The sequence below is a fragment of the Hemitrygon akajei genome, chromosome 7, assembly GCF_048418815.1.
Source record: "Hemitrygon akajei chromosome 7, sHemAka1.3, whole genome shotgun sequence".
NCBI classification, from domain to species: Eukaryota; Metazoa; Chordata; class Chondrichthyes; order Myliobatiformes; family Dasyatidae; genus Hemitrygon; species Hemitrygon akajei.
The window spans coordinates 96031160-96057568 of record NC_133130.1 but is presented as its reverse complement, the minus strand read 5'-3'; the positions used below and the strand labels follow the sequence as shown (position 1 = coordinate 96057568).

The window sequence follows — 26409 nt, the reverse complement described above, 5'->3', positions numbered from 1 at the left end:
TTCTTGTACTAAACTGTCACTGTGGAGGTCTGCATTAAAGCTAGTGGCTTTGATTTTCATTTTCCCTTTTATTTTGTTTATAGATGCCCGTACATTAGCAGAGATATGAGAGACCAACTCAGTAGAGTGTTATTTTTTTTAAAAAGTCCACGGTCAAGAGTTTTGTCTGTATTAAGAGCTGCATAAATTGTCCAATATCTCAATGACATTATTACTTTAAGAGGTGCTTGAACTTTTTACATGATGCCCTTAATATTGTAATTTTACTCCTAATCATTATGCAACTTTTCATTTCTAAAAATGCTGTTTGAGCTGGGATTGAAAATGGCACACATCTAAAACCAAACAGAAATTTTTTTAAATAAAAAATTGTTCTAAACTGCATTTTTTATTTGTTCACAGAGGTGGGGATCATAGGGTCCAGCTATACAAGGTAGGAGATCTTTTAAATCAAGTTGCTTCTGTTGGAGGGATAATATTATAAGAGGGATATTCCCACAATCCACCGATATTCTTAGACTGTCCCCTTGAAATTCCTCTTTGTTCATGATAATGGGTGCCTTGTAAACCTTTCACCTTTTGGTGCACAGTATGGAGTATACACTATAAAATCTTAAGATTTGACCAGGTACCTGTTTACTTAGCTTCTCAATTTTCTTCAAACAGTTATTTCATGTTAACCAATTAAGAAGGGCCAACAATGTTCATGGATGCGTTTAAACTTCTGTCTGATTAGTGCTTCAAGTTGCATCCTATTATGTGAAATTATTTGTGTACTTAACTCTGATCTAGGTCTATAGATTGTATGAGTTAGTATTTTAATAGTTTTCACTGTAATGTCAAGGCTTTGGCTCTCTCAATGGAAATAAAACTTGACAAAATAGGATAAACTCAACATATCTTTGGTCATCTGTACATTTGAAGGCGTAATTCATCATTCACCAGCTTTTTGAACCTTTTATACAATAGATTTAACACTTAACTTCCTGTATAAGGAATCAGAGATGCTGTTTACTAATCGTTATTCAGTATAGTGACCTAAACATTTACTATACAAATTCATCAGTCACAGCTTCCAGATAATATTAATGTTTCAAAATGTGTCCTCTAATACACTTTACTATTGGAGTTGAACAAATATTGGAGTAATACTTCTGATCACTGTTTTGTTAATGAAGGAATTTAGTTTTATGATTGTGGTAACATCAAATTTTCATTATAAGGAATATAATGTATATATTTGTGTCGACACTTAAATACAATCAATCTTTTGTGTAAAGGTTTGGAAAAATTACATTAAACATTTTATACTGGGCATCTTAGAGCTGTGGAGTACAACAGTGACTAGTGGAACTATTGCATCTAGTGTCTGAATATTAATGGAAAAACAAGAAAAATAGTACATTTTATAGTCTCAATCCTTGATTTCTATGAAAGAAATTGTAATATCAAAAGTCCTTCCAGCCAATGATTTTTTTTGTCCAACACCAATTTGTGTACAGCAAATTCCCATTGCACAGCAATCTGATAATGACCTGATAAGTTGTTTACTCCTAATGGTTGAGGGCTGGACATTGACCAGGATACTGGGGGCATTTCCCCTGCTGCTCTTGGTATGGTGCCATGATTTTCATGTCATTGCAAGATAGACTTCATCTCAGTGTTTGATCTGGAAGATGGTAACTACAACAGAGACAAAGTAATACACTCATAGTACGGACTGGAAATGAAATTGTGGATCATGTGCTGAAGTTTCTGAAGTATTTGACTCAGAGCAAGAGAATGGTATCTCCAAGGAATAGCTGATAGCAGAATGAAGTGTGGAAATAGTGGATATTCTCCTGCTTTGCACTATCAGCACTTCATCTTGACTGACTTTGTGCATTAATGGTTTATCTATACTATAATTTGAAACCTTGAATCAAATGTCATGACTTTTCTTCTTTCAATCTATTTTCTTAGTATCCAATTTAATGATTACCATCAGGATTATATATCAAATTAATTTGATCCTCATCTTTTGGACTCACTAATAATATTTATCTCCCTATCTGGAAGTTAATAATACCACCAATCCTGACTTATTCTAAACACAAGAAATCTCCAGATGTTGGAAATTCAGAGCAACACACGCTGAGGAACTCAGCAGGGCAGGCAGGTTCTACAGAGGGGAATAAACAGTCGAGACATTTCAGTTAGCAAATTTCACGTCACATGCCAGTGCTAATAAATCTGATTCTGATCTTCTGCTGTTTCTTGTAATGCTGAAGTTTTTTTTGTATCATCAGCTTTTCATCCTATAGTGCATTTACTGTAGTTAAAAGAATCAAAGTAATCCACTGGAGCTGCATAGTGCCACTAGATTGGAAGCTTGGTTAAAGAGTTAAATTTAATGCAAAGTTCAGGGCTTTGAAGGTACTATGGGGCAAAGTCAGGAATGGCTTAAGAGGGCAGAACTGAAACTCCTCTTACAAATACTGCATTCTCTCCCTCAATTAAATTTTCACAAGGTAAAATTCCACTACTAACAAAAATATTTTTGTAATTTGTTAGATAAACTCAGAATTAAGTTATTTCTTTGAATTCTAGTATTCAACTCTGAACTACATTCATCAATTTCTTTAATCTGCTTAGTTGAATTTTCAGCTGCTGATCTGACTGTAAAATTAATCTCTGCTGATGATTTTCTTAATCTATCTAATCTTGCTATATTTTTGACGACTTTGTTTCAGAGTACTCCCATAAATGAGTTTTTGCTCCATGCATCACCAAATGCATTTATGGTTGTCCCAGTATTCAAGTAATTTTGTTAATGAACAGAAAGCACTTCTTTAGTGCAGTAAAACACAAGGCTTGACCCTTGCTTTATGGCCTAATCTTGTTTGCAAAATTTATTGAGCAACTACTGAAGAAGTGGCTCAGAATTTGTGGTTAGTAACATACTGCCTATGCATACAACTGACTGGTGAAAAATATCAGACTTGATTCATAAAATGAATTTCCCTGCAGCTCAGCAGTGAGGGGAAGTGGGGGGTGGTGGTCAGTGGATGGGGCACAGGGTTGTAGCTGAGTAGGTGGCATACAAGGAGCAGATTAGTCCCTAAACCATGATGAATATTATGATTGTTTCTGATATATAGTAACTATAAAACACTGACTTTTTAAAACAGGACTAAATCTGTTAACAATTTAAATAAAGTAAATAATTAAAAAGATTCCAACATTTCCACAGTTCATTGCTTGACATGTCATAGATTGTTTACAGACAGACATACTTTATTGATCCCGAGGGAAATTGGGTTTCATTACAGCCACACCAACTAAGAATAGTGAAGAAATATAGCAATATAAAACCATAAATAATTAAATAATAATAAGTTAATCATGCCAAGTGGAAGTAAGTCCAGGACCAGCCTATTGGCTCAGGGTGTCTGACACTCCGAGGGAGGAGTTGTAAAGTTTGATGGCCACAGGTAGGAATGACTTCCTATGACGCTCAGTGTTACATCTCAGTGGAATGGTCTCTGGCTGAATGTACTCCTGTGCCTAACCAGTACATTATGGAGTGAATGGGAGTCATTGTCCAAGATGGCATGCAACTTGGACAGCATCCTCTTTTCAGACACCACCGTCAGAGAGTCCAGTTCCACCCCCACAACATCACTGGCCTTACGAATGAGTTTGTTGATTCTGTTGGTATCTGCTACCCTCAGCCTGCTGCCCCAGCACACAACAGCAAACATGATAGCACTGGCCACCACAGCCTCGTAGAACATCCTCAGCATCGTCCGGCAGATGTTAAAGGACCTCAGTCTCCTCAGGAAATAGAGATGGCTCTGACCCTTCTTGTAGACAGCCTCAGTGTTCTTTGAACAGTCCAGTTTATTGTCCCTTTGTATCCCCAGGTATTTGTAATCCTCCACCATGTCCACACTGACCCCTTGGATGGAAACAAGCCCTCCTCAGGTCCACCACCAGCTCCTTAGTCTTTTTCACATTAAGCTGCAGATGATTTTGCTCGCACCATGTGAAAAAGTTTCCCACCGTAGCCATGTTCTCAGCCTCCTCTTCCTTGCTGATGCATCCAACTATGGCAGAGTCATCAGGAAACTTCTGAAGATGGCAAGAGTCTGTGTTGTAGTTGAAGTCTGAGGTGTAGATGGTAAAGAGAAAGGGAGACAGGATAGTCCCCTGTGGAGCCCCAGTGCTGCTGACCACTCTGTCTGACACACAGTGTTGCAAGCGCATGTACTGTGGTCTGCCAGTCAGGTAATCAATAATCCATGACACCAGGGAAGCATCCACCCGCATCACTGTAGCTTCTCACCCAGCAGAGCAGGGTGGATGGTGTTGAACGCACTGGAGATGTCAAAAAACATGACCCTCACAGTGCTCTCCGGCTTGTCCAGGTGGGCGTAGACACGGTTCAGCAGGTAGACGATGGCATCCTCAACTCCTAGTCGGGGCTGATAGGCGAGTGAGTCTTAAGTGAGTCTTCCACCAAGAGTGATGGAAAATCTCTGCAGTTTCCCATATCCACATTGGTCTCTGTGAAGAGATAATTGTTGAAGTTTGGTTCAACAAGCTCCAGACAGCATCTGTAATCAATCAAGGGAGATCAGGCAAATGTGTAGAAATCCCAGATTTGTTGGTGTTTCCACATGGAACCTGTAAATTCTATTCACAATATATTTGCGATAGATGCTAAGCTATTTAACTCCTAAAAACAAGGAATTAAATAGTCGACTGATTATAGAAGATATGTTTTCTATACTTTTTATATAAAAAGTACTACTGGATGTTAACTTGTGCAATGGACTTGGAATGAACTGACAGTAAGGTAAAATTGGATAGAAGTGGTGCTATATGACTGAGCGTTTTGTTGTGTAAGGAGAGTCAGTTGATGCAGGGTGATTTGGGGCTATACTCCGCCTCCAGTTTTTTTAGTACCACAATTGTATTCTCCCAGAATGTGCTGAATGGTAGATAAGGAATGACATTTGATTTTATGAAGGCATTGTGGCCTCCCACATGACTGAGATATGCCTTATCTTCCAAATGAGTACCTCTTGCCTTTTTGCACCACCCATTCTCTAATTTGTACCCATCAAAATTGTATGCAACTTAGTCCAAGCCCATCATTTTTATTGGAATGTGAAGATGTTTGTGACAAGACATTAATAAGCACAGTTCTTGTTATTTTCCTCTTTAAGGACTTCATTAAAGGACTGCAGCAGTTTTGAATTTATTAGATGATATTGGAATCAGCGGTGTGATCCAATTCCAAGAACTTCTTGCAGGATGAAACATCCTGGAAACAATATTACAATATTTGTTTTATGTGCAGCCCTGTTTGAAAATTTTGAAGTCATTAATGAGATACTACTTAAAATGTGAAGTGTTTATTGGTAATTTGTGTACAAGGTGAATGCAGAGGTAGAGTTCTCTTGTCTTTTGTTGACAGTATATTTATTCTGTCTGTCCTTTTTCCTTGCAACTCCACCTTCTTGATTTTGTTTTTTTCTCTATTTATAGGTCCTCGGCTCACAAGGCTACCATGTAGTTGCTTTGGATTATAGAGGTAAGTAGATCTGTAACTAGTTATCGACACTAAGAATGATGTATATATTCTTGCTCCTCTGTGATTTAACATTCTTTGCAAAATAAATTGCTGACACTTTGATATCAGTAAATAATGAATTAGTATAAAAATACATAGTATTAAGAATTCAAAGCAATTTAAAAGCAAAGATGTAAGAATTGTCAGGATTAAGTAATAGCTCAGAATCTGCTAAATAAGCAGAACTGACAGCACAATATGCTTGAATTATTTGTGCAGTTCCACCATAAAGCCTTGTAATGCATGGTGAAACAGCATTTTGATGTAATTCAGTATTGGTTTTGATTTAAGATGTGCACTGGACAAAAACCTTTATTTTTTTCAGAAAACAGGAGATGATATTCTTATTACATCTTCCTAATCCTGATCTTGGTTATTTCCCTTTATACCTGTTAGTATTCATCCTCACCTTGCTTCCAAACTGATAATGGGGCTGAATTTTGTTTTTACTTATCAACTATTTTTAATCTTTTTCAGGATGTCATTCCTATGGATAAGCAGTAATGTTAATTAATGTTAATAGAAAGTTAATTGCTTTCATCTATTTTTGCCCATGTTGTAACCTGTGGAAAAGCATATATTGAGTCTTGAAATAAGTCACTTCCCTTAATTCCTTTTTTTATTATTTTTTTTACATTTTCTACATAACTACAGATAAAAAACCCCAGATCGAAATGAAGAACATTGATACAGTGCAAAAATAAGCATCCAATAATAATATGATACAAAGAAAGATAATTGAGAAAACACCCAAATTGAGGACATGTAAAATTAGTATCCTCCCCAAGCCCCGCAACAAACAAAAAAAACTCCAGACCAACCACAACACATGTATAGGGAATATAAATCAGGACAATCAAACCCCCAAAACTGTAAATACACTTAGCATGCCTACTACCAACAAAAAAAGGAGCTGAAAGCAAGGGACCGAAAAAAAAACCCTAGTCAAGAGGAAGGTTATGAAAGTACTCAATAAAAGGTCCCCAGACCTTATGGAACTTTAAATCCGAATTAAGAACTGAATAATGAATTTTTTCAAGGTCTAAGCAGGCCATAATATTGTTAAGACTTCCCTTAATTCTAAATGGGAAATGTTACAACTCTTCAAATATAAACATGAATTGGTGATTTATTACAAAACTGTAAAAGCACATGAATATTGAGAAAGCTATTATAAAACTGTTACACTGCTCTTTTAAATATGCTTGCTGCACACAGGACAGATGGAAGAACTAGGATAAAATCTCTTTTTCAGGGTGTAATCTAAACTTATTCCTAGGTGGAAAAAGTGCTAGTATTTGGATGATCATGCATCCATTTACACCTCATCGGGTTGTCTGTCTTATTGCAGTCTGTATTAGAGCTTTAAAATAGCCCCTTGGTGTCAATATATTCCTTTGAAACAAAATGGAAAGTCAATCTTGAAAGTTCTTAGGAATTTGGCAACTCTGGCCTTTCTGAACAAAATTAAAAAGTTCAATAAAATTTTTTATATTCTTCTGAGTTATTTTCTGTTGCAAGAAGTGTGTTCAGGTGTAATCCATTGATGTTAATTTTCTGTTGCTAATTTTCTGCATTATTTAAAATCACTACTGAGAGACTATTTAAAGTTTTGGGAGGCATTGAAATCTCTAATTCTGTTCTCATGTGTAATTGCTAGTTGTAACTAGGGAGGTTAAGATATTTTGGCTGATACCCTTTTGTTGTTTCTCTCCGTTCCTTTCCCACTCCACTTCATCCCTAAGTCCCTTGCTCTTTCTTTTATATTCTCTCTTTGTCTCACCTTTGATTAGTTTCCACCACCAACTCTTTGTTTCTTCATAACCACCTGCACCCTTCATTTAACAAACTAATGTAAATCCTGCACATACACAGTTGTTAATAGGCACAAACTAGTCTGAAGAATTTGCATTTTAAATCTGGAATTAATTATGTATTTGTTAATGTCTGAGCCATGCTCTCTTCTCACTGCTGTGCTTGGTGGGAAGTGTAGGAGCCTTTGAGACCCATGCTGCCAGGTTCAGGAGCAGTTGCCCTGTGGACATCAGGCTCTTGACCTGGCATGGATGGCTTCATTTAGTGCTGTTCTGGGTTGATTCTGTGGCCTAGATGCTCACTTTTGGGACTCTTTACAGCTGATATTCTGAGTATTATTTCTATTTGTACAGTGGTCTTCTTTTGCTGTTGTTCTTCTGAGCATTGCGGGCATAGTATAGTTGGTGCCAGAATGTGTGGTAACACTTGCAGGCTGTCCTCAGCAATTTCTTGGGTGTGTTGGTTGTTAAACTAACTTGAATCTTGAATGTTGAATCCTGTTCAGTTTGCAATTTAAATAAACTTGGATAGTGTAACTTTAATCACAAGTAAATATAGATCCAGGCAAAACATTGACAATTGGGATGTATCAGCTTTTCACCAGAAACCATAGCAATTACAATGTTGAGGCAAAGATGGTTAAAGCTCTGTGCTCCTGCCCCAAACGTGTACCACATACCATTATAATGCAAGATACAGACAATGTTTCATTCCTCAGAACCATAAAGTTGAAATAAATGCAAATTAATCATTTTAATGTAATTTGTTCAGGCATCTATTCATTTCTAATACATTAGATTAGGGAATCAGGAACATTAGAGGTATTGAATTGTCTTTCTCATCATGTGACCCCTCTGGAAAGCATCCACTGAGCTGCAGAACATATATTTCATCTGGTAAAGCCAATACTGGATTAATACCAGTCCCATCTACTTGTGCTTGCTATCAAGCTTAGGTAGGTTTAAAAGAAGCAGATGTGCTGCGTTATTCTGCCAACATTGTTCCATTTGTTGAAATAGACCATTGCTACTAATATAGGGATATTTAGTATAGTCTAATCACCTACGTGCAATCAGCTAGGAAAAATATTTTGTAGGAATTGAGGCCAGTGAAGAAGAGAAATGGAATTGCGTTATATTTATTCCTGATTTGAATTTGTGTAAAATCCTACAATTTAATAGTGTTGATACTACTTTTCTCTCTTTATTCCTCTTTCCCAAACCTAATTGCATAGGAATGCAGGTGACAGGATTGAGACTTGTGTATAAATAAGTCAAAGGTAAAGAGTAAATTCTGTAGCAGGCATACATTGTAAGTCAATAGGGAGCAGAATGAATCAAGTAAGCTAAAGAGAGATTCTGAGATCTACAAACTTTGTAACATACACTCAGTGACCACTTTATTAGATACACCTGCTCATTAATGCAAATACCTAATCAGCCAATTGTGGTAGTAATGCAATGCATAAAAGCATGCAGATAAATGTTGAATTTCCCCATGGGGATGAATAAAGTATCTATCTATCTAAAGGGGTTCATTTATTGTTCAGACCAAACATCAGAATGGGGAAGAAATGTGATCTAAGTGACTTTGACCGTGGAATGATTGATGGTGCCAGATAGGGTGGTTTGAATATCTCAGAAACTGTTGGACTCCTGGGATTTTCAATCACAACTGTCTCTAGAGTTTACAGATAATGATACGAAAAATAAAAATCATCCGGTGAGCAGCAAGTCTGTTAGTGAGCAAGGTCAGTGGAGAGTGGTTCAAGCTGACGTGAAAGTGACAGTAACTCAGATAACCCCACATTACAGCAGTGGTGTGCAAAAGAGCATCTCTGAACACACATCATGTTGAGCCTTGAAGTGGTTGAATTTGTGCTCAGTGGCCACTTTATTAGGTACAGGAGATACCTAATAAAATGGTCACTGAGTGCAGAATCCAGCCTTTCCTTGTCTTGCCAAAGAATGCAATTGTGCTGTGACAATGTCACCCAAATCCCGATGGAAGGTATAATTAAATTCGTACCACAAACACTCCCAAATTCACACTCCTGACTGTACTAATTCTCCAAAATTGTGATATAATTCCATTCATTTCAAGATAATTATGGAGGATAGACCTGGTCCTTGGGTTGATTCTAGATAGGAGAAAGGCCAATTTTGATGACATCATAAGGTGTGAATTGGGATGGGTTTTCTGGCAACAGGATGCTTGGTAAGTGGAAGGCCTCCATAAGTGAATTTTTAAGAGTACAGAGTTTGTATGTTTCTGTTAGACTAAAAGGCAAGACTGAGGTTTAGGGAATCTTGGTTTTCAAGGGGTATTGAGGCTCTGGTTAAGAAAAAGAAGAAAGAGGTGCATGGCAGGTATAGGTAGCAAAGAACAAATGTGGTGCTTGAGGAGTATAAAAATGCAAGGGAACACTTAAGAGGGAAATCAGAAGGGATAAAAGATGGCATAAGGTTGCATTGGCAGACAAGGGAAGGAGAATTCCAAGGCCGCCTTCATTTTGACGTAGATGGGCTACAGTTGCAGAAGACTATGAACATACGTTCAAGTAGCCACTTTATTAGGTACAGGAGATAATATAATTTGCATAATAATTATTATATTTGCAGCATTTTATTGCAATCTTAGATTTGGGCAAAATATCAAAGTGTAGTTTGCTGAAAAACTGGCAGCTGTCAGATTACATTGGAGACAGAATCATACAGTTTCCTGATATTGTTTATTGGGTTAAATGCAAACATTGTAAAGGAATGTTTGAGTGTGAAGGTGACATTATTAGGATTGCTGTTAGAATCATTAATTCTATAGTGAATGTTGTTTATAATCAGCATTGAACTAGTACAATTTAATAGTTGCATGGCTTTAATTCACTGTGTTGGTGGAATTCTTGTATATGACAAACAGCATTGGACCCAGTACAGATCCCTGAGGCACACCACTAGTCACCGGCCTCCAACCTGACAAACAGTTATCCACCACTACTCTCTGGCATCTCCCATCCAGCCACTGTTGAATCCATTTTACTACTTCAATATTAATACCTAACGATTGAACCTTCCGAACTAACCTTCCATGTGGAACCTTGTCAAAGGCCTTACTGAAGTCCATATAGACAACATCCACTGCTCTACCCTTGTCAACTTTCCTAGTAACCTCTTTAAAAAAAAAATTCAATAAGATTTGTCAAACATGACCTTCCCCAAACAAATCCATGTTGACTGTTCCTAATCAGACCCTGTCTATCCAGATAATTATATATACCATCTCTAAGAATACTTTCCATTAATTTACCCTCCACTGACGTCAAACTTACAGGCCGATAATTGCTAGGTTTACTCTTAGAACCCTTTTTAAACAATGGAACCACATAAGCAGTACGCCAATCCTCCGGCACCATCCCCATTTCTAATGACATTTGAAATATTTCTGTCAGGGCTCCTACTATTTCTACACTAATTTCCCTCAAGGTCCTAGGGAATATCCTGTCAGGACCTGGAGACTTATCCACTTTTATATTCTTCAAAAGCGCCAGTACTTCCTCTTCTTTAATCATCATAGTTTCCATAACTACCCTACTTGTTTCCCTTACCTTACACAATTCAATATCCTTCTCCTTAGTGAATACCGAAGAAAAGAAATTGTTCAAAATCTCCCCCATCTCTTTTGGCTCCACACATAGCTGTCCACTCTGATTCTCTAAGGGACCAATTTTATCCCTCACTATCCTTTTGCTATTAATATAACTGTAGAAACCCTTCGGATTTATTTTCACCTTACTTGACAAAGCAACCTCATATCTTCTAGCTTTTCTAATTTCTTTCTTAAGATTCTTCTTACATTCTTTATATTCCTCGAGCACCTCATTTACTCCATGCTGCCTATATTTATTGTAGATCTCTCTCTTTTTCCGAACCAAGTTTCCAATATCCCTTGAAAACCATGGCTCTCTCAAACTTTTAACCTTTCCTTTCAACCTAACAGGAACATAAAGATTCTGTACCCTCAAAATTTCACCTTTAAATGACCGCCATTTCTCTATTACATCCTTCCCATAAAACAAATGGTCCCAATCCACTCCTTCTAAATCCTTTTGCATCTCCTCAAAGTTAGCCTTTCTCCAATCAAAATCTCAACCCTGAGTCCAGTCCTATCCTTCTCCATAATTGTATTGAAACTAATGGCATTGTGATCACTGGACCCGAAATGCTCCCCAACACATACCTCCGTCACCTGACCTATCTCATTCCCTAACAGGAGATCTAACACTGCCCCTTCTCTAGTTGGTACTTCTATGTATTGCTGCAAAAAACTATCCTGCACACATTTTACAAACTCCAAACCATCCATCCCTTTTACAGAATGGGCTTCCCAGTCTATGTGTGGAAAATTAAAATCTCCCATAATCACAACCTTGTGCTTACTACAAATATTTGCCATCTCCTTACAAATTTGCTCCTCCAATTCTCGCTCCCCATTAGGTGGTCTATAATACATCCCTATAAGTGTTACTACACCTTTCCCATTCCTCAATTCCACCCAATAACCTCCCTAGACGAGCCCTCTAATCTATCCTGCCAAAGCACCACTGTAATATTTTCTCTGACAAGTAATGCAACACCTCTCCCTCTTGCCCCTCCGATTCTATCACACCAGAAGCAACGAAATTCAGGAATATTTAGTTGCCAATCATACCCCTCCTGCAAACATGTTTCACTAATAGCTTCAACATCATATTTCCAGGTATCAATCCATGCTCTAAGCTCACCCACCTTTCTTACTGTGCTCCTAGTATTAAAATAAATGCATTTAAGAAATTCTCTACCTCTTACTCTCTGTTTATCCCTAACGGTGCAAACAACTTTATTATCTTTTTCTTCCTTCTCCCCTACGTCCTCGGTCTGAGCGCTCCCCTTCTCTATCACCTGCCTAGCCTCCCTCACACACTGTCTACTAGCTTTCTCTATTTGGGAACTAACCTCCTCTCTCCTAGTCTCCTCAATTTGATTCCCACCCCCCAACCATTCTAGTTTAAAGTCTCCCCAGTAGCCTTAGCAAATCTCCCCGCCAGGATATTGTTCCTCCTAGGATTCAAGTGTAACCCATCCTTTTTGTACAGGTCACACCTGCCCCAAAAGAGGTCCCAATGATCTAGAAACTTGAATCCCTGCCCCCTGCTCCAATCCCTCAGCCACGCATTTATCCTCTATCTCTTTCCATTCCTACTTTCACTGTCGCGTGGCACAGGCAGTAATCCCGAGAATACTACCTTTGCGGTCCTTCTTCTCAACTCCTTTCCTAACTCCCTATATTCTCTTTTCAGGACCTCTTCCCTTTTCCTACCTATGTCATTGGTATCTATATGTGCCATGACCTCTGACCCCTCACCCTTCCACTTCAGGATATTTTGGGCGCAATCGAAACATCCCGGACCCTGGCACCAGGGAGGCAAACTACCATCCGGGTCTCCTGACTGCGTCCACAGAATCGTCTATCTGACCCCCTAACTATCGAGTCCCCTATTACTACTGCCTTCCTCTTCCTTTCCCTACCCTTCTGAGCTACTGGGCCGGACTCTGTGCCAGAGGCATGGTCACTGTTGCTTCCCCCAGGTAGGCTGCCCCCCCCCCCCCCCAACAGTACTCAAACAGGAGTATTTGTTGTCAAGGGGTACAGCCACTGGGGTACTCTCTAGTACTTGACTCTTCCCCTTCTCTCTCCTAACCACGACTCACTTGTCTGCCTCCCGTGGCCCCGGTGTGACCACCTACCTGTAACTCCTCTCTATCAACTCCTCACTCTCCCTGACCAGACGAAGGTCATCAAGCTGCAGCTCCAGTTCCCTAACACGGTCCCTTAGGAGCTGCAGCTTGACACATCTGGCACAGATATGGACATCCGGGAGGCTAGGAGACTCCAGGACCTCCCACATCCGACACCAAGAACAACAAGCTGCCTTCACACTCATAATTCCCCATTTCCTCAAATAACAGGAAAAACTGAAAACTAAACCTACCTTGCCTCGCTCGTTTCCACCTAAGCCCGTTGAGCCAAAGCCCTTAAGCCTTCACTCTGCTCCAGACTCACTCCGCTGCCCGCTGTATAAGGCTGTGTTCCTTTTAAATCTTCCGCGCTTCACTGCCCGACATCACACGCCTGTGTGGTCCCACATCTCTTGACTCCGATGAGACGAAGAAAAATTCAAAATGGCTCCCACTGCACCCCTGTTCTGATTCTCAGCCTTCCTTCTCCAAATTAAACCCGAATCAGGATTTCTGTCCTATTAAATCTTCCGCGCTTCACTGCCCGACGTCACATGGCTGCGCATCCCGTATCTCTTAACTCTGATGAGAAGAAGGAAAAATCAAAATGGCTCCCGCCACACTCCTGTTCTGATTCTCAGCCTTCCTTCTCCAAAATTATAACAAATAAATTAAATGGCCCCCATTACATTTATCCCAGGTTGTATTAATAGAATCCTTAAGGTAGTACTGGAGTAATGCAAATTCTTGATATTATTGTTATGAATTAGGGTTAAGGTCACGTCATGTTTCCGGCTAATGTGTGCCACTATGATGGGTTCTATAAAATGGGGACTTGTAGACTATTGTGCAGAATAATGCATTTGACAACAGGTTACCATAAGCTGGGAGTGTAATACTTAATTATTGATCTATATGATATTAACCCAGGCATACATGATGTGTTCAAAACGTTCTTTCAGAGTATATTGTCGGACAATCTGTATTTTGTTGTCATTAAGCGTCATTTTTCTAATATTATTTATACTATACAGGACAGCAGTGGGTTGCATTGCTGCAACTGGAGTGTGTTCAACATGTGTTTTGAATTTAATGGTCAAATTGTCTTTTGTGTAAAGCGAATAGATTGCCCTATTTTATGATAGGGTTACAAATACCCAGTAATATCCTTAATACATTTTCAGTCCAGAGGGTGTGATTGTTTCTTTGCAAGTGTAAAAGTTTATGCGTTAGGTTAATGCTTCCAGATAGACTATGTTTTTGAACACAGACCCAAGGAGAAGTAGTAGGTCATGAGCTTCTTTCCTCATTTTCTATTAACATCTTGGTAATAATTTTTTAAATTGCCAGGTATTGACAACATAGTCAAAAAACAAAAATCTGTTATTGCCTTACTTGTTCAGAAATTTTGAACCAGATGCAAGGCTTCTCCATTTCACTGAATTTCTGGTAAGCTGATGAATCAACAGTTGAGGCCAATAGCTTATGCTAACACAGTTCTTGAATCATCAGTTGTTATGACTCTTAAAGGGAAATTGCAAAAGTTTTTTTTTCAGAATTGCTTTTTTTTTTAAAAAGCTGATCTGGTTTCAGGTTTTAAGAAATAAAAGAATTGTTCAGTACAGAAGGAAGTCTTTTCACCTGTCCTGTCTGTGCAGGTTGCTTAAACTTGTGCCTATTTAATCCAGGAAGAGCATTCACCTTAACCATTTAAGACAGCTAGACCAGTCAGAGTTCTTTTTAGGTTTTGTTATCAACTTACATTTTGCTTGTTTCTTATGGTTAGCTGATGATTTGACAGCTACATCCTACAAAAAAACCTTGTGGATTGGACCATGGAAGTTGGAAGAATGAGAACTGATATTAATGAAATATGTAAATTTCTGAGGAGACTAGACCAGATGCATGCTATCCCTCATGAAAAATGGGAGAAACAGAAGCCTTCTATTACCAGGAGCCATGGTTTCAGAAAAATGGTTTGATCTTTTAAGGGTTGCACCTTAACAGGCGGGGGTACCAGCATTCTGGTAGGCAGGTTTGCCACTGCTACACAGGTGTGTTTAAACTAAGTAGTGGGGGGGGGGGGGGGGGGGGAGGAGACAAACTGGAAATATTAGGATAGAGTTAAAGGGAAAGAGAATAAGAAAAGTTAAGAAAGACAACAGAATTAATGGGACAGAAAGCTCAGGAAGGGATCGGGGGTATGGCCAAGTGCAATAGGAATTAATGTGAGAGGAGTAATGGATTAAAAGTATTATATATGAACACACGAAGTGTAAGAAATCAAGTTGGAAATTGGCAAGTATGATGTTGGAGGAATAACAGAGACATGGCTGCAAGAGGGCAGGGCCTGGGAAATGAATATTCAAGGATATACATCCTATCGAAAGGACAGACAGGTGGGCAGAGGGAGTGGGGTGGCTCTGCTGGTGAAGAATGAAATTCAGTTCCTTGCGAGGGGTGACATAGAATCAGGAGATGTAGAGTCAAAATGTATAGAACTTAGAAATTGTAAAGGCAAAAAGACCCTAATGGGAGTTATCTACAGGCCCCCAAACAGTAGCCTGGATATAGGGTACAAGTTGAATCAAGAGTTAAAATTGGCATGTCGCAGTGGCAATGCTACAGTTGTTATGGGGGATTTCAACATGCAGGTAGACTGGGAAAATCAGGTTGGTACTGGACCCCAAGAAAGGGAGTTTGTGGAGTGCCTCCAAAATGGATTCTTAGAGCAGCTTGTACTGGAGCCTACCAGGAAGAAAGCAATTCTGGATCTAGTGTTGTATAATGAACCGGATTTGGTAAGGGAACTTGAGGTAAAAGAGCCATTAGGAGGTAGTGACCACAATATGATATTTTAATCTACAATTTGAGAGGGAGAAGGAAAAATCAGAAGTGTCAGTATTACAGTTGAACAAAGGGGACTATGGAGCCATGAGGGAGGAGCTGGCCAAGGTTGACTGGAAAGATACCCTATAGGGTATTTCTGGAAATAATACAGAAGGTGCAAGATCAGTTCATTCCAAAGAGGAAGAAAGATTCTAAGGGGAGTAAGGAGCGACAAGGGAAGTCAAGGACAGTATAAAAATAAAAGTATAACATTGCAAAGATGAGCGGAATTATGAAGGGGAAGTCATGCTTGACTAATCTTCTGGAATTTTTTAAGGATGTAACTATGAAAATGGACAAGGGAGAGCCGGTGGTTGTAGTGTACCTGGACTTTCAGAAAGCCTTTGTTGAGGTCCCACATAGGAGATTAGTGGGTAAAATTAGAGCACACGGTATTGGGGGTAGGGTACTGACATGGATGGAAAATTGGTTAGCAGACAGGAAACAAAGAGCAGGGATTAATGGGTCCCTTTCAGAATGGCAGGCAGTGACTAGTGGGGTACTGCAAGGCTCGGTGCTGGGACTGCAGCTATTTACAATGTACATTAATGATTTAGATGAAGGGATTAAAAGTAACATTAGCAAATTTGCAGATGACACAAAGCTGGGTGGCAGTCTGAAATGTGAGGAGGATGTTATGATAATGCAGGGTGACTTGGACAGGTTGGGTGAGTCGGCAGATGCAGTTTAATGTAGATAAATGTGGGGTTATCCACTTTGGTGGCAAGAACAGGAAGGCAGATTACTATCTGAATGGTGTCAAGTTAGGAAAAGGGGAAGTACAACGAGTTCTAGGTGTTCTTGTTCATCAGTCACTGGAAGTAAGCATGCAGGTACAGCAGGCAGTGAAGAAAGCTAATGGCATGTTGGCCTTCATAACAAAGGGAGTTGAGTATAGGAGCACAGAGGTCCTTCTGCAGTTGTACAGGGCCTTGGTGAGACCACGCCTGGAGTATTGTGTGCAGTTTTGGTCTCCAAATTTGAGGAGGGACATTCTTGCTATTGAAGGAGTGCAGCGTAGGTTCACGAGGTTAATTTCCGGGATGGCGGGACTGTCATATGTTGAAAAATTGGAGCAACTGGGCTTGTATACACTGGAATTTAGAAGGATGAGAGGGGATCTGATTGAAACATATAAGATTATTAAGGGATTGGACACACTAGAGGCAGGAAACATGTTCCTGATGTTGGGGGAGTCCAGAACCAGAGGCCACAGTTTAAGAATAAGGGGCAGGCCATTTAGAACGGAGTTGAGGAAAAACTTTTTCACCCAGAGAGTTGTGGATCTATGGAATGCTCTGCCTCAGAAGGCAGTGGAATCCAATTCTCTGGATGCTTTCAAGAAAGAGTTAGATAGAGCTCTTAAAGATAGCAGAGTCAAAGGATATGGGGAGAAGGCAGGAACGGGGTACTGATTGTGGATGATCAGCCATGATCACATTGAATGGCGGTGCTGGCTCAAAGGGCCGAATGGCCTACTCCTGCACCTATTGTCTATTAAGATGGAGATGAGGAGGAATTCCTACTGTAACCTCTGTGAAACTTTGGAATTCTAAACCCATCCAGCAAGCTATGGGAGTAGGGCCATTGCATATTGTCAGTGCTGAGCTTAGATAGTGTTTTGGCAGTCATGAACAGCAGGCAATTGGCATTGAGGCTAGGATTTTATTGAATGGCAGAGCAGGCTCCAGGGGCCATACATCCAATTCCTGCTACCTGTTCTTGTGTTCAGTGTGTTTACAAAAATGATTGTGCTTCACTGGTGAGCTTGAGCTTATTTCCAACAACAAAGTGTTCTATTAAAATTCTACTTTAGTTTGTCAGTTTGGATTGAGTAGTCGATTTCCTTGTGAAGTTATCTTTTAATTTTTTTTTACCTCATGCTCATTTGGATTATGGGAGGATATCCTAACTAGATATTGCATGGTCAGTGGCACCTTTTGAGGTTCAAGTCTGTCACTGTTGGCTCATAATGTTAATGGAGTCATAGAACACTGCCTCACAGAAACAGGGTCTTCATCGCATCTAATCTGTGCCAAACCATTAATCAGCCTCGTTCCATTGACCTTACCCCTCCATACCCTTCTCATCCATGTACCTATCCAAATTTCTCTTGAATGTTGAAATCGACTCCTCTTCCATCACTTGTGCTGGCACTCTCACCACCTCTGAGTGAGTAAGTTCTAGTCCTAGGTTTGTTCTTTATTGCAAGGAATGTACCCCCAAAATGATATCTCGAAATCAAGAAATAGTCATTCTCGGTATATTTTCTGGCCTGAGTGATTTTGATAATTTATACCAAATATATTTGCAGGGCGATTTCTCAGTGATTTTGAACCTATTGGTTGTTGATATCAGTTGGCACAATAGATGGGGGGGGGGGGGGGCAGGAGGGAAGCAATCCTTACTCTTATTGAAGAAGTATTTTGCTGCATTATAAATGTACTGATATAGCATAGAAATAACCTATTCAAATTTTTTGTACATGCCAGCTACTTCAAAGGGAGATCCAGTCCTTGCTAAAATTTTTCTGCTGCCATGATTACCCCCCCCCCCCCCGCCACCTTGAGTATTAATCCTGTTTTTCTTCTGAAAATTGCTGCTGAACTGTTTCCTCCAGCCTTTCAGAGTTAGCATTTTGGGTCACCATAACACTCTGGATACTTTGTACTCTTCTCATCATCCTGAGTCCTTTTATTAATTACCATAAATTGTGGTTACTGACTGCTGTGTAGGAAGCAACTTTTTTGTCCAAGCCATTCATTAATTTGTTCACCCTGAACAAATCTCCTGTTGATCTTTTTTCCAGAAAAATAATTTTATTTTCCAAACTCTTCATATAGCTGAAAACCTGTGACCATGATGTAATTTATTGTAGATCTCTTGCAAGCATCGTCTTAAGTGTGGTGCTCAGAACTGGCACAAAACTCTAGCTGTAAGTTACATGACTCAGTCTGGAGACTAGTAACCTGAAAATCCATCTGCATAGCATCACGACTCTTACTCAATTATTCCTTTCATTTGTGTCATAAAAGAACTTTTCTTTTTGCAACCCGACCCCTAGCTGAATGGCAAAATGAACACTGACTCATAAACAGCAAATACTAGTAATGCACATCAGGAAGGCAGCATTTTTTTGGGGAGAGAAACAGTGGTTTTTCAGGTCTTTGACATTTTGTTAGTCCCTCAGCTCTTATCTGCAATGTCTATTCTCAAATAATAGTTTGATCTGGTGAAGTTAGTACAAAGGATATTTGCATTGTTCCAGATGATTGAATGTTGTTATGTAACAGCTTGGTGATAATTGCTTTGTTTAATTTTAGATAACTTCATGGTTACATTCAGTTTATTGCGATTCCATTACTGCATTTCTTAGCTCAGAGTTTTATTGTTTTTGTGGAATTTCTTCTCTTTGGTCTGAATTTCTTCTGAAGTTCTTTGCATTTTGCTTTAAGTATTTGTGCTTTGGTTGAGGTTTATATGACTTAGTGATTTGTCATAAGTGTCCAAATTGGCAGTGATTGAACATCAATGTGTTTTACACTTTTCCAATATAATCATGAAAGGTTGAGGGATATGAAGTCCTGACTGACATAGATAAGGTCATGGTCTTTTTCTCGGGAAAGGGGGAGGAGTTCTAGAACTAGTGAACTGAGATTCAAGGTAAGAGAAGTAAAATTTAAAGAGCTCCTGAAGGCAACTTTTTTTACAGTGACCTGGTAGAGGCAAATGTAAACGTAACATGTAAAAGGCATTTGGAGTCGGATATGGGCTAATGCAGCCATATATCGTGTCTATAAGAAGTATTCACTACCCCATGGAAGTTTTCCTGTTTCTTTTTGTTTTACAATGTTGAATCTCAGTTGATTTAATTTGGCTTTTTTTGACATTTATCAACAGAAAAATACTCTCATGTTAAAGTAAAAACAGATCTCTACCAAGTTATCAAATTAATTAGAAATATAACACACAAAATAATTATTTGCATAAGTATTCACCCCCTTTAATATGACACACCAAATCAACATTGCTGCCAACTGGCTTCAGAAGTCACGTAATTAATTAAATAGAGATCTGTTTTTGGAGACCTGTGTGCAGTCAAGGTGTTCCAATTGATTGTAGTAAAAATACACCAGTATCTGGAAGGTCCGACTGCTGGTGAGTCAGTATCCTGGCAAAAACTACACCATAAAGATAAAAGAACTCTCCAAGCAACTCCACGAAAAGGTTATTGAAAAGCACAAGTTGGGAGATGGATACAAGAACATTTCCAAGCCAATGAATATCCTCTGGAGTACAGTTAAGTCAACTGTCAAGAAATGGGAAGAATATGGCATGACTGTAAATCTGCCTAGAGCGGGCCATCCTCAAAAACTGAGTGGTTGTGCAAGAAGGGGACTAGTGAGGGAGGCCCATGACAACTCTGGAGGAGTTACAAGCTTCAGTGGCTGAGCTGGAAGAGACTGCACATGCAACAACTGTTAACTGAGTGCTTTACCAGTCACAGCTTTATGGGACGGTGGCAAAAAGAAAGTCACTGTTGGGGGGGAAAAAAACTCACATTAAATCTCAGCTAGAGTTTGCCAGAAGGTTCTATGGCCTGGTTAAATCAAAATTGAGCTTTTTGGCCATCTGACTAAACGCTTTATGCCGAACACCGCACATCATCAAAAACACACCAATCCTAGGCTACGTCCACACTAGACCGGATAAATCCGTAACAGAAGCTTTTACTTTTCATTTTGACCCTCCGTCCACACTAAAATGGCATTTTCTTCCCCCGAAAACGGAACTTTTCTAAAACGCCCTCCAGAGTGTGTAATTTTGAAAACGCCGGATTGGCCAGAGCAGTGTGGACGGGGTAACTGGAGAAATCTAAAAACCGCTGTCATGACGTGCCAGAACAGATGGTGACAGCAGCGCGTCATTTCATTATTTTCTTGAACGCAACCTAACAATTTCAGAACAGGCGGCAATGAGACTGAAGTCAGAAGGGTTAGAAATGTACTCACCAAATACTTTGACCCATAACTTACTGAATAAATAAGTATACTCACTTTGCCCTGTTTTCTGTCCTTGCTCGTATGAAGGTGGTTTACCTATTTATGCAAGTACTTCTCTGACAATAGATATGTAACAGTCTAATGTAACATTGTATGGAAATACAAGATAATACTGATGTTTTATACATTTAACAAGGGGCTTTATTAATGCAGCAGAGTTAGTCAGCTTTTCAATGTTTGTCGTCAGCCGGGTCATACTGTCCGTAAACTCCTTGTCGGTTGCCTCCATACGCTCCAGTATTTGTTTTTTATAGTTTTAAGTCCTGCTGCGCGAGAGCTACCAGCTGTCCGTTGTTTAAGTTTCTCTAGTCTGTAACTGAACAAATGCGTACCAAGACTTTCATGGCGAGATTCAACACCAAACATGTTGCTTGTTTTCGGTAGATGTTTCCTGCGTATGCGCAGTAGGAGGAGATTCGCTGAAATATCTGTTTTAATGTGGACAGAAGTATGTTCAAAATCGCTTAGTGTGGACGCCTATCGTTTTTATGCGAAACTGGCGTTTTCAAAATTATCCTGTCTAGTGTGGACGTAGCCCTACTGTGAAGCATAGTGGTGGGTACACCTATTGGAGTATAAAATTTGCTGTGTAATCAAAACTGTGTAGTCAGCTTTGAACTTGTTATTTGCTACGCATGTATCCAATTTAGTAGGAGAATGAAATCTTAAGAATGTAGAAGACAATGGTGTGTTAATGAGAGGCTAGCTAAGAGATGTAGATTAGAACATGATTAAGTCAATGGGTAGAAACAATAGTGGCGGATGTACTTGTGATACGCAACTATAGACCGATTGGATATGCTAATACAACTAAACCAGGAGATTGCTATAAAAAATGCTATGTACAAGGATCGGTGGGCAATCAGCGACTAGCTCACTAACGGGCAATCAGCGACTAGCTCAATGACTGTCTCAGCTTTGATTTGCAAATTAAAGTTGAACACTTCTTGAAGAATCTTCTGCGTCTCCTGGTCGTTTGTGGGGCACGAGAAACCACGACACACCATGCTGTGGAAATGCTTAACTGCAGCATGCCCTGGAAGGTAGAGAATAAAATGAATGCAGCAAAATACAGGGAAATCCTGGAGGAGAACCTGATGCAGACTGCAAGAGAACTGTGACTTAGGAGAAGATTTGTTGTCCCGCAAGACTGTGGCCCTAAGCATAAAACCAAAACTACACAGGAATGGCTTAAAACAACAAAGTTAATGTCCTAGAGTGGCCAAATCAGAGTCCAGCCTTCAATTCAATTGAGAATTTGTGACTAGACTTGAAAAGGGCTATTCACTCACGATCCCCAAGCAATCAGACAGGGCTTGTGCAGTTTTGTAAAGAAGTATGGGGAAAAATTGCTGTGCAAAGCTGATATAGACCTATCCCCACAGACTCAATGGCGTAATTGCTGTCAAAGATGCATCTGCTAAATACTAACTTGAAGCGGCGAATACTTATGCAATTAGTTACTGTATTTTGTGTTTTATATTTGTAATTAATTTAAATCACTTTGTAAAGATCTGTTTTCACTTTGACACAAAAGAGTCTCTTTCAGTTGATCAGTGTCAAAACAAGCCAAATTAAATCCACTGGTCCAGTGTTGTAAAACAATAAAACATGAAAGCTTCCGGGGGAGGGGGGTGAATACTTCCAATAGGCATCTCGATGGTTGATATACACAGGTTGCACAGAGGGTCTGTTTCTGTGGTGTATAATACGATGTCTCTAAATCAAATGCAAGACGTTGAACTGCAAAGTGTTGGTGAAATATTTATAATGTTATTTCAGTAAAACACATGAACATTATTAACTCATCCACGAAAGCTATGAAGCTAGACAACTGATACTAGAAAAATACTGGAAACGCTCAAGATAAGCAGCATCCATGAAAGAGAAACGGTTGATGTTTCAGGGTCAAAGGGTCTTCGATCTGAAACATTGTTGACCAAGTTCTTTCTTGAGTACAATGTTGCCAGTAAATTGAAGATCAAGTCGTGACAAGCCTATCAAATGTAAATAGGTGGGTGTCATAGTGAACAAAACACCTTAGAGACTGAGAAAACAAACACCTATCTATGACACATAGATGTCACAGTTTGATCTCCTATTTACTGGCAACATTGCGGACTTGACTGGCATAAACACAAGATTATGCAGATGTTGGAAACCTCGAGGAACACACAAAATGCTGGAGGCACTCAGCAGGTCAAACAGCATCTGTGGGAGAGGAATAAGTAGTCAACGTTTCAGGCTGAGATCCTTCATTAGGGTCTTTGCTGAGTTCCTCTAGCACTTTTTGAGTCTTGGATGTCAAATTGTCCAATTCATTTGGAAGAAGCAAGTTTGCTGGGCTAACTTTCAGTTGTGTGTTGTTATTCCCAGGGCTCTGATTCTCCATTCCTGGTCCTCTTCCACATCAATTCTTTGATTCCCTGATCCATTCAGCAAGTCCCACTTATTCTGGCTTCACCAATGTTTATTAGTGGAGATTTATCAGCAGGTTTAATTGTAGGAAATGCTGGCGAATAGTTTGTATAATAAAATGCTAATGCTTATTTTCTTCAGGATTGATCCTGACAGCATTGGTCTATCTTTGTGTATGAGAAATAGCGGTCACTATTGATTTGTATTACAAACTATTATTCATCAATCGCTTTCCCTGAGTGAAGTAGATTCATAAAATCATACAGCACAGAAGCACGCCATTTAGCCCATGATGTTCATGCTGACCATGTTGCCTAATTGAGCAAGTCTCATTGCCTGCTCCCTCTAAACCTCTCTCATCCATGTACCTATCCAAATACCTCTTAAATGTTGCATTTGAACCAGCCTTGACTACTTACTCTAGCAGCTCAGTCCAGGTACCGACTACCTTCGCTGTCAGAGTAATGACTTCTCAGCTTTCTTCTAAATCACTCCACTCTTAACATGTATTTGTGTCCTCTAGTTTTAGACTCCCCAATTCTGGAGGAAAAGACTATGGCTGTCCACCATATCCATTCCCCTTATGATTTTATATATTTCTATGTCATTCCTTGTAACTGCACTGGTCCAATGAAATAACGGCCACGCAACATACAGATGTCCTTGAAGATTTATTTTTATCTCCCCCTCCCTCTCCCTCTCCCCCTCCCTCTCCCCCTCCCTAACAATTACTGTGTGTGCCCCTTGGACCACGTGCAGAATAAGGTTATTTTAGGGCCATGTGTCTTTCTCTGCTTCCATGTTGGTTCTGATCCATAATACCACAGTCACGCTTTTATTAAACTGTGGTCATGTGACTCATTAAACTCTGGTCCTTAAATAAAACCTTACATAAAATATTTTCAGATGATAAAATAATCATGAATTTGTGACAAAAACATGTAAAATAAACATCTCAATGAAACATGTCTCTGAGACAGTTACATCCCTCATTCTCTTTTGCTCCAAGGAATAAAGATCTAGTATGGCCAACGTTTCCCCATAACTCAAACCCTCTAGTACTGGCAAAATCCTCATAAATCTTTCTGGACCCTCTTCAACTTGACAGTGTCTTTCCTGTAACAAAACAGTACACAAATATTGCAAGTGTGGTCTCACCAATGACTTGTATAACTGCAACCTAATCTCCCTATTCCAAAACGGATGTCCTGATTGTTCAAACAGCATACTCCAGTTGGAGAATCAACTTTCAATCATCAGCCTATATCACTGAATCAGTACTGATTCCAACTTGTTAGCTCCCCCTGAATCCCATGTGACCTAATTTTCCAGATCAGCTTGACAAGCGGTACCTGGATATTTTTTATATTCACTTGGAGCAGAGTGGAACAGTTTAGAGTATCATCTGGAAGTTAACATCTCCATCAGGGCACATCTTCATAAGAGTTGCATTAATAGCGAAGAAGCACCGTGCAAGGTTTTGGATAACGTGAGGGAGACAACTGATTCACTTTTGTATTTCCCACCACCTCTGTTTGAAGTCCTTTAGAAAGCTACTAGATGCTCTTTGAAGTTACTATACCAGCTGCAGGCAATGACACAACATAAACATGATTCAGGGATGAGTTGGATTTAGAGGTACTAGTTAAAGGGAAACCAGCGAAATACAGAAAAGAGAAGGAACTAAAATTGTGCATTCCTATGTAAAAGTGGTATGCATAGAAATGGGGCGGAGGGAGAGTACAAGCGCAGTGAATGTCATGGTTCCATGCTATAAACTCTCTAATGTTTTATAAAAAAGTGTAGTATTCTATTGAGGTACATTTCTGGTCACTTCTCTCTTCAAGAAGTGACTGAAATTATTCAAGCTCAGTTCTTTTTGGCTTGTAAAATTCCATGTTTCCTTTCTGCCTAAAAGTTATTGGCTAGTTGGTCTAACGTGTTACTGCAGTGTTTCCCAATTTTTTTTAGCCTAACACCCCCTAAAGCACTTTAATACTGGCCAATGCCCCTCTTAAGCACAAAATACTTTTCAGTGCCCCCATTGTGTAAAAACCCTGTCTACCATATGTTAACATGTGAAAAATAATTCTGCTTTAAATTTTTATTTGTCTTTAAACCTAGTTTACACAGTACCTATGCACTTAAGTGGCTTTGATATCAATGTGATACTTGAACTTGATGGTTTTTAGCAGGAGTTGAAATATCTGGTTCAAGTTGTACAGAGAAAGCTCAAGTCCCCACATATAACAATGTCCAAGTAGTTTCTGTTTTTTGTGAGTATGTGGTTCACTGCACTGAAGTTTTTTTCAACAAGGCTTGAGGATGGAAATGCAATCAAGAACAGTTTGGCTCTTCTCCAAAGACCAGGAAACTTCATATGACTGTGTAGTCACTTACCACAAAAGCTGACAATTTTAAAAAGCATGTTTACTTCATCATTCTGAATTTCGATTATTTTTTTCCCTGCAAGCTCTCTTCCTGTTCTTCCACCTTGCAAAGAAATGAGTTAATTGCCCAGTCCGGAATTTCCAGATCATTCAATCCTAGAATTGATTCTGAAAATCCTCCTTCAGAGACTGCAAGTGTAGGTACTCTTGCAAATCGCCTTCTGTGAAAGAGAGTGTCATACTTTCCATGCAAGGGAACTGCAAGTACATTCTTCTCCCAATGTTTGTTTGTATATTTCCAATTTCTCAACAAAAGTGGACACTGCACTTGTGTAGGTTAGATTGAAATTCATATCCTGCGGTTTCATATTTAGGATTGCCTGGCCTTTCTCTCTCCCTTCCCCCCACCTTTCAAATCTTCTCAGCTTTTTTTTTCTGCAGTC

The 26409-nt window shown here is 39.4% G+C and overlaps 1 protein-coding gene across 3 annotated transcripts in view; it reads left to right on the top strand.

The window, feature by feature from the left end:
* Nucleotides 1-26409, top strand: part of abhd12 (abhydrolase domain containing 12, lysophospholipase) — a 158364-nt gene that overhangs the window by 40842 nt on the left and 91113 nt on the right. For all 3 annotated transcript variants that reach the window (XM_073051492.1, XM_073051494.1, XM_073051493.1), the window contains 2 exons: nt 403-433; nt 5536-5581. In XM_073051492.1, coding sequence (XP_072907593.1) covers nt 403-433; nt 5536-5581 — 77 coding nt within the window. The remainder of the gene's footprint in view (nt 1-402; nt 434-5535; nt 5582-26409) is intronic.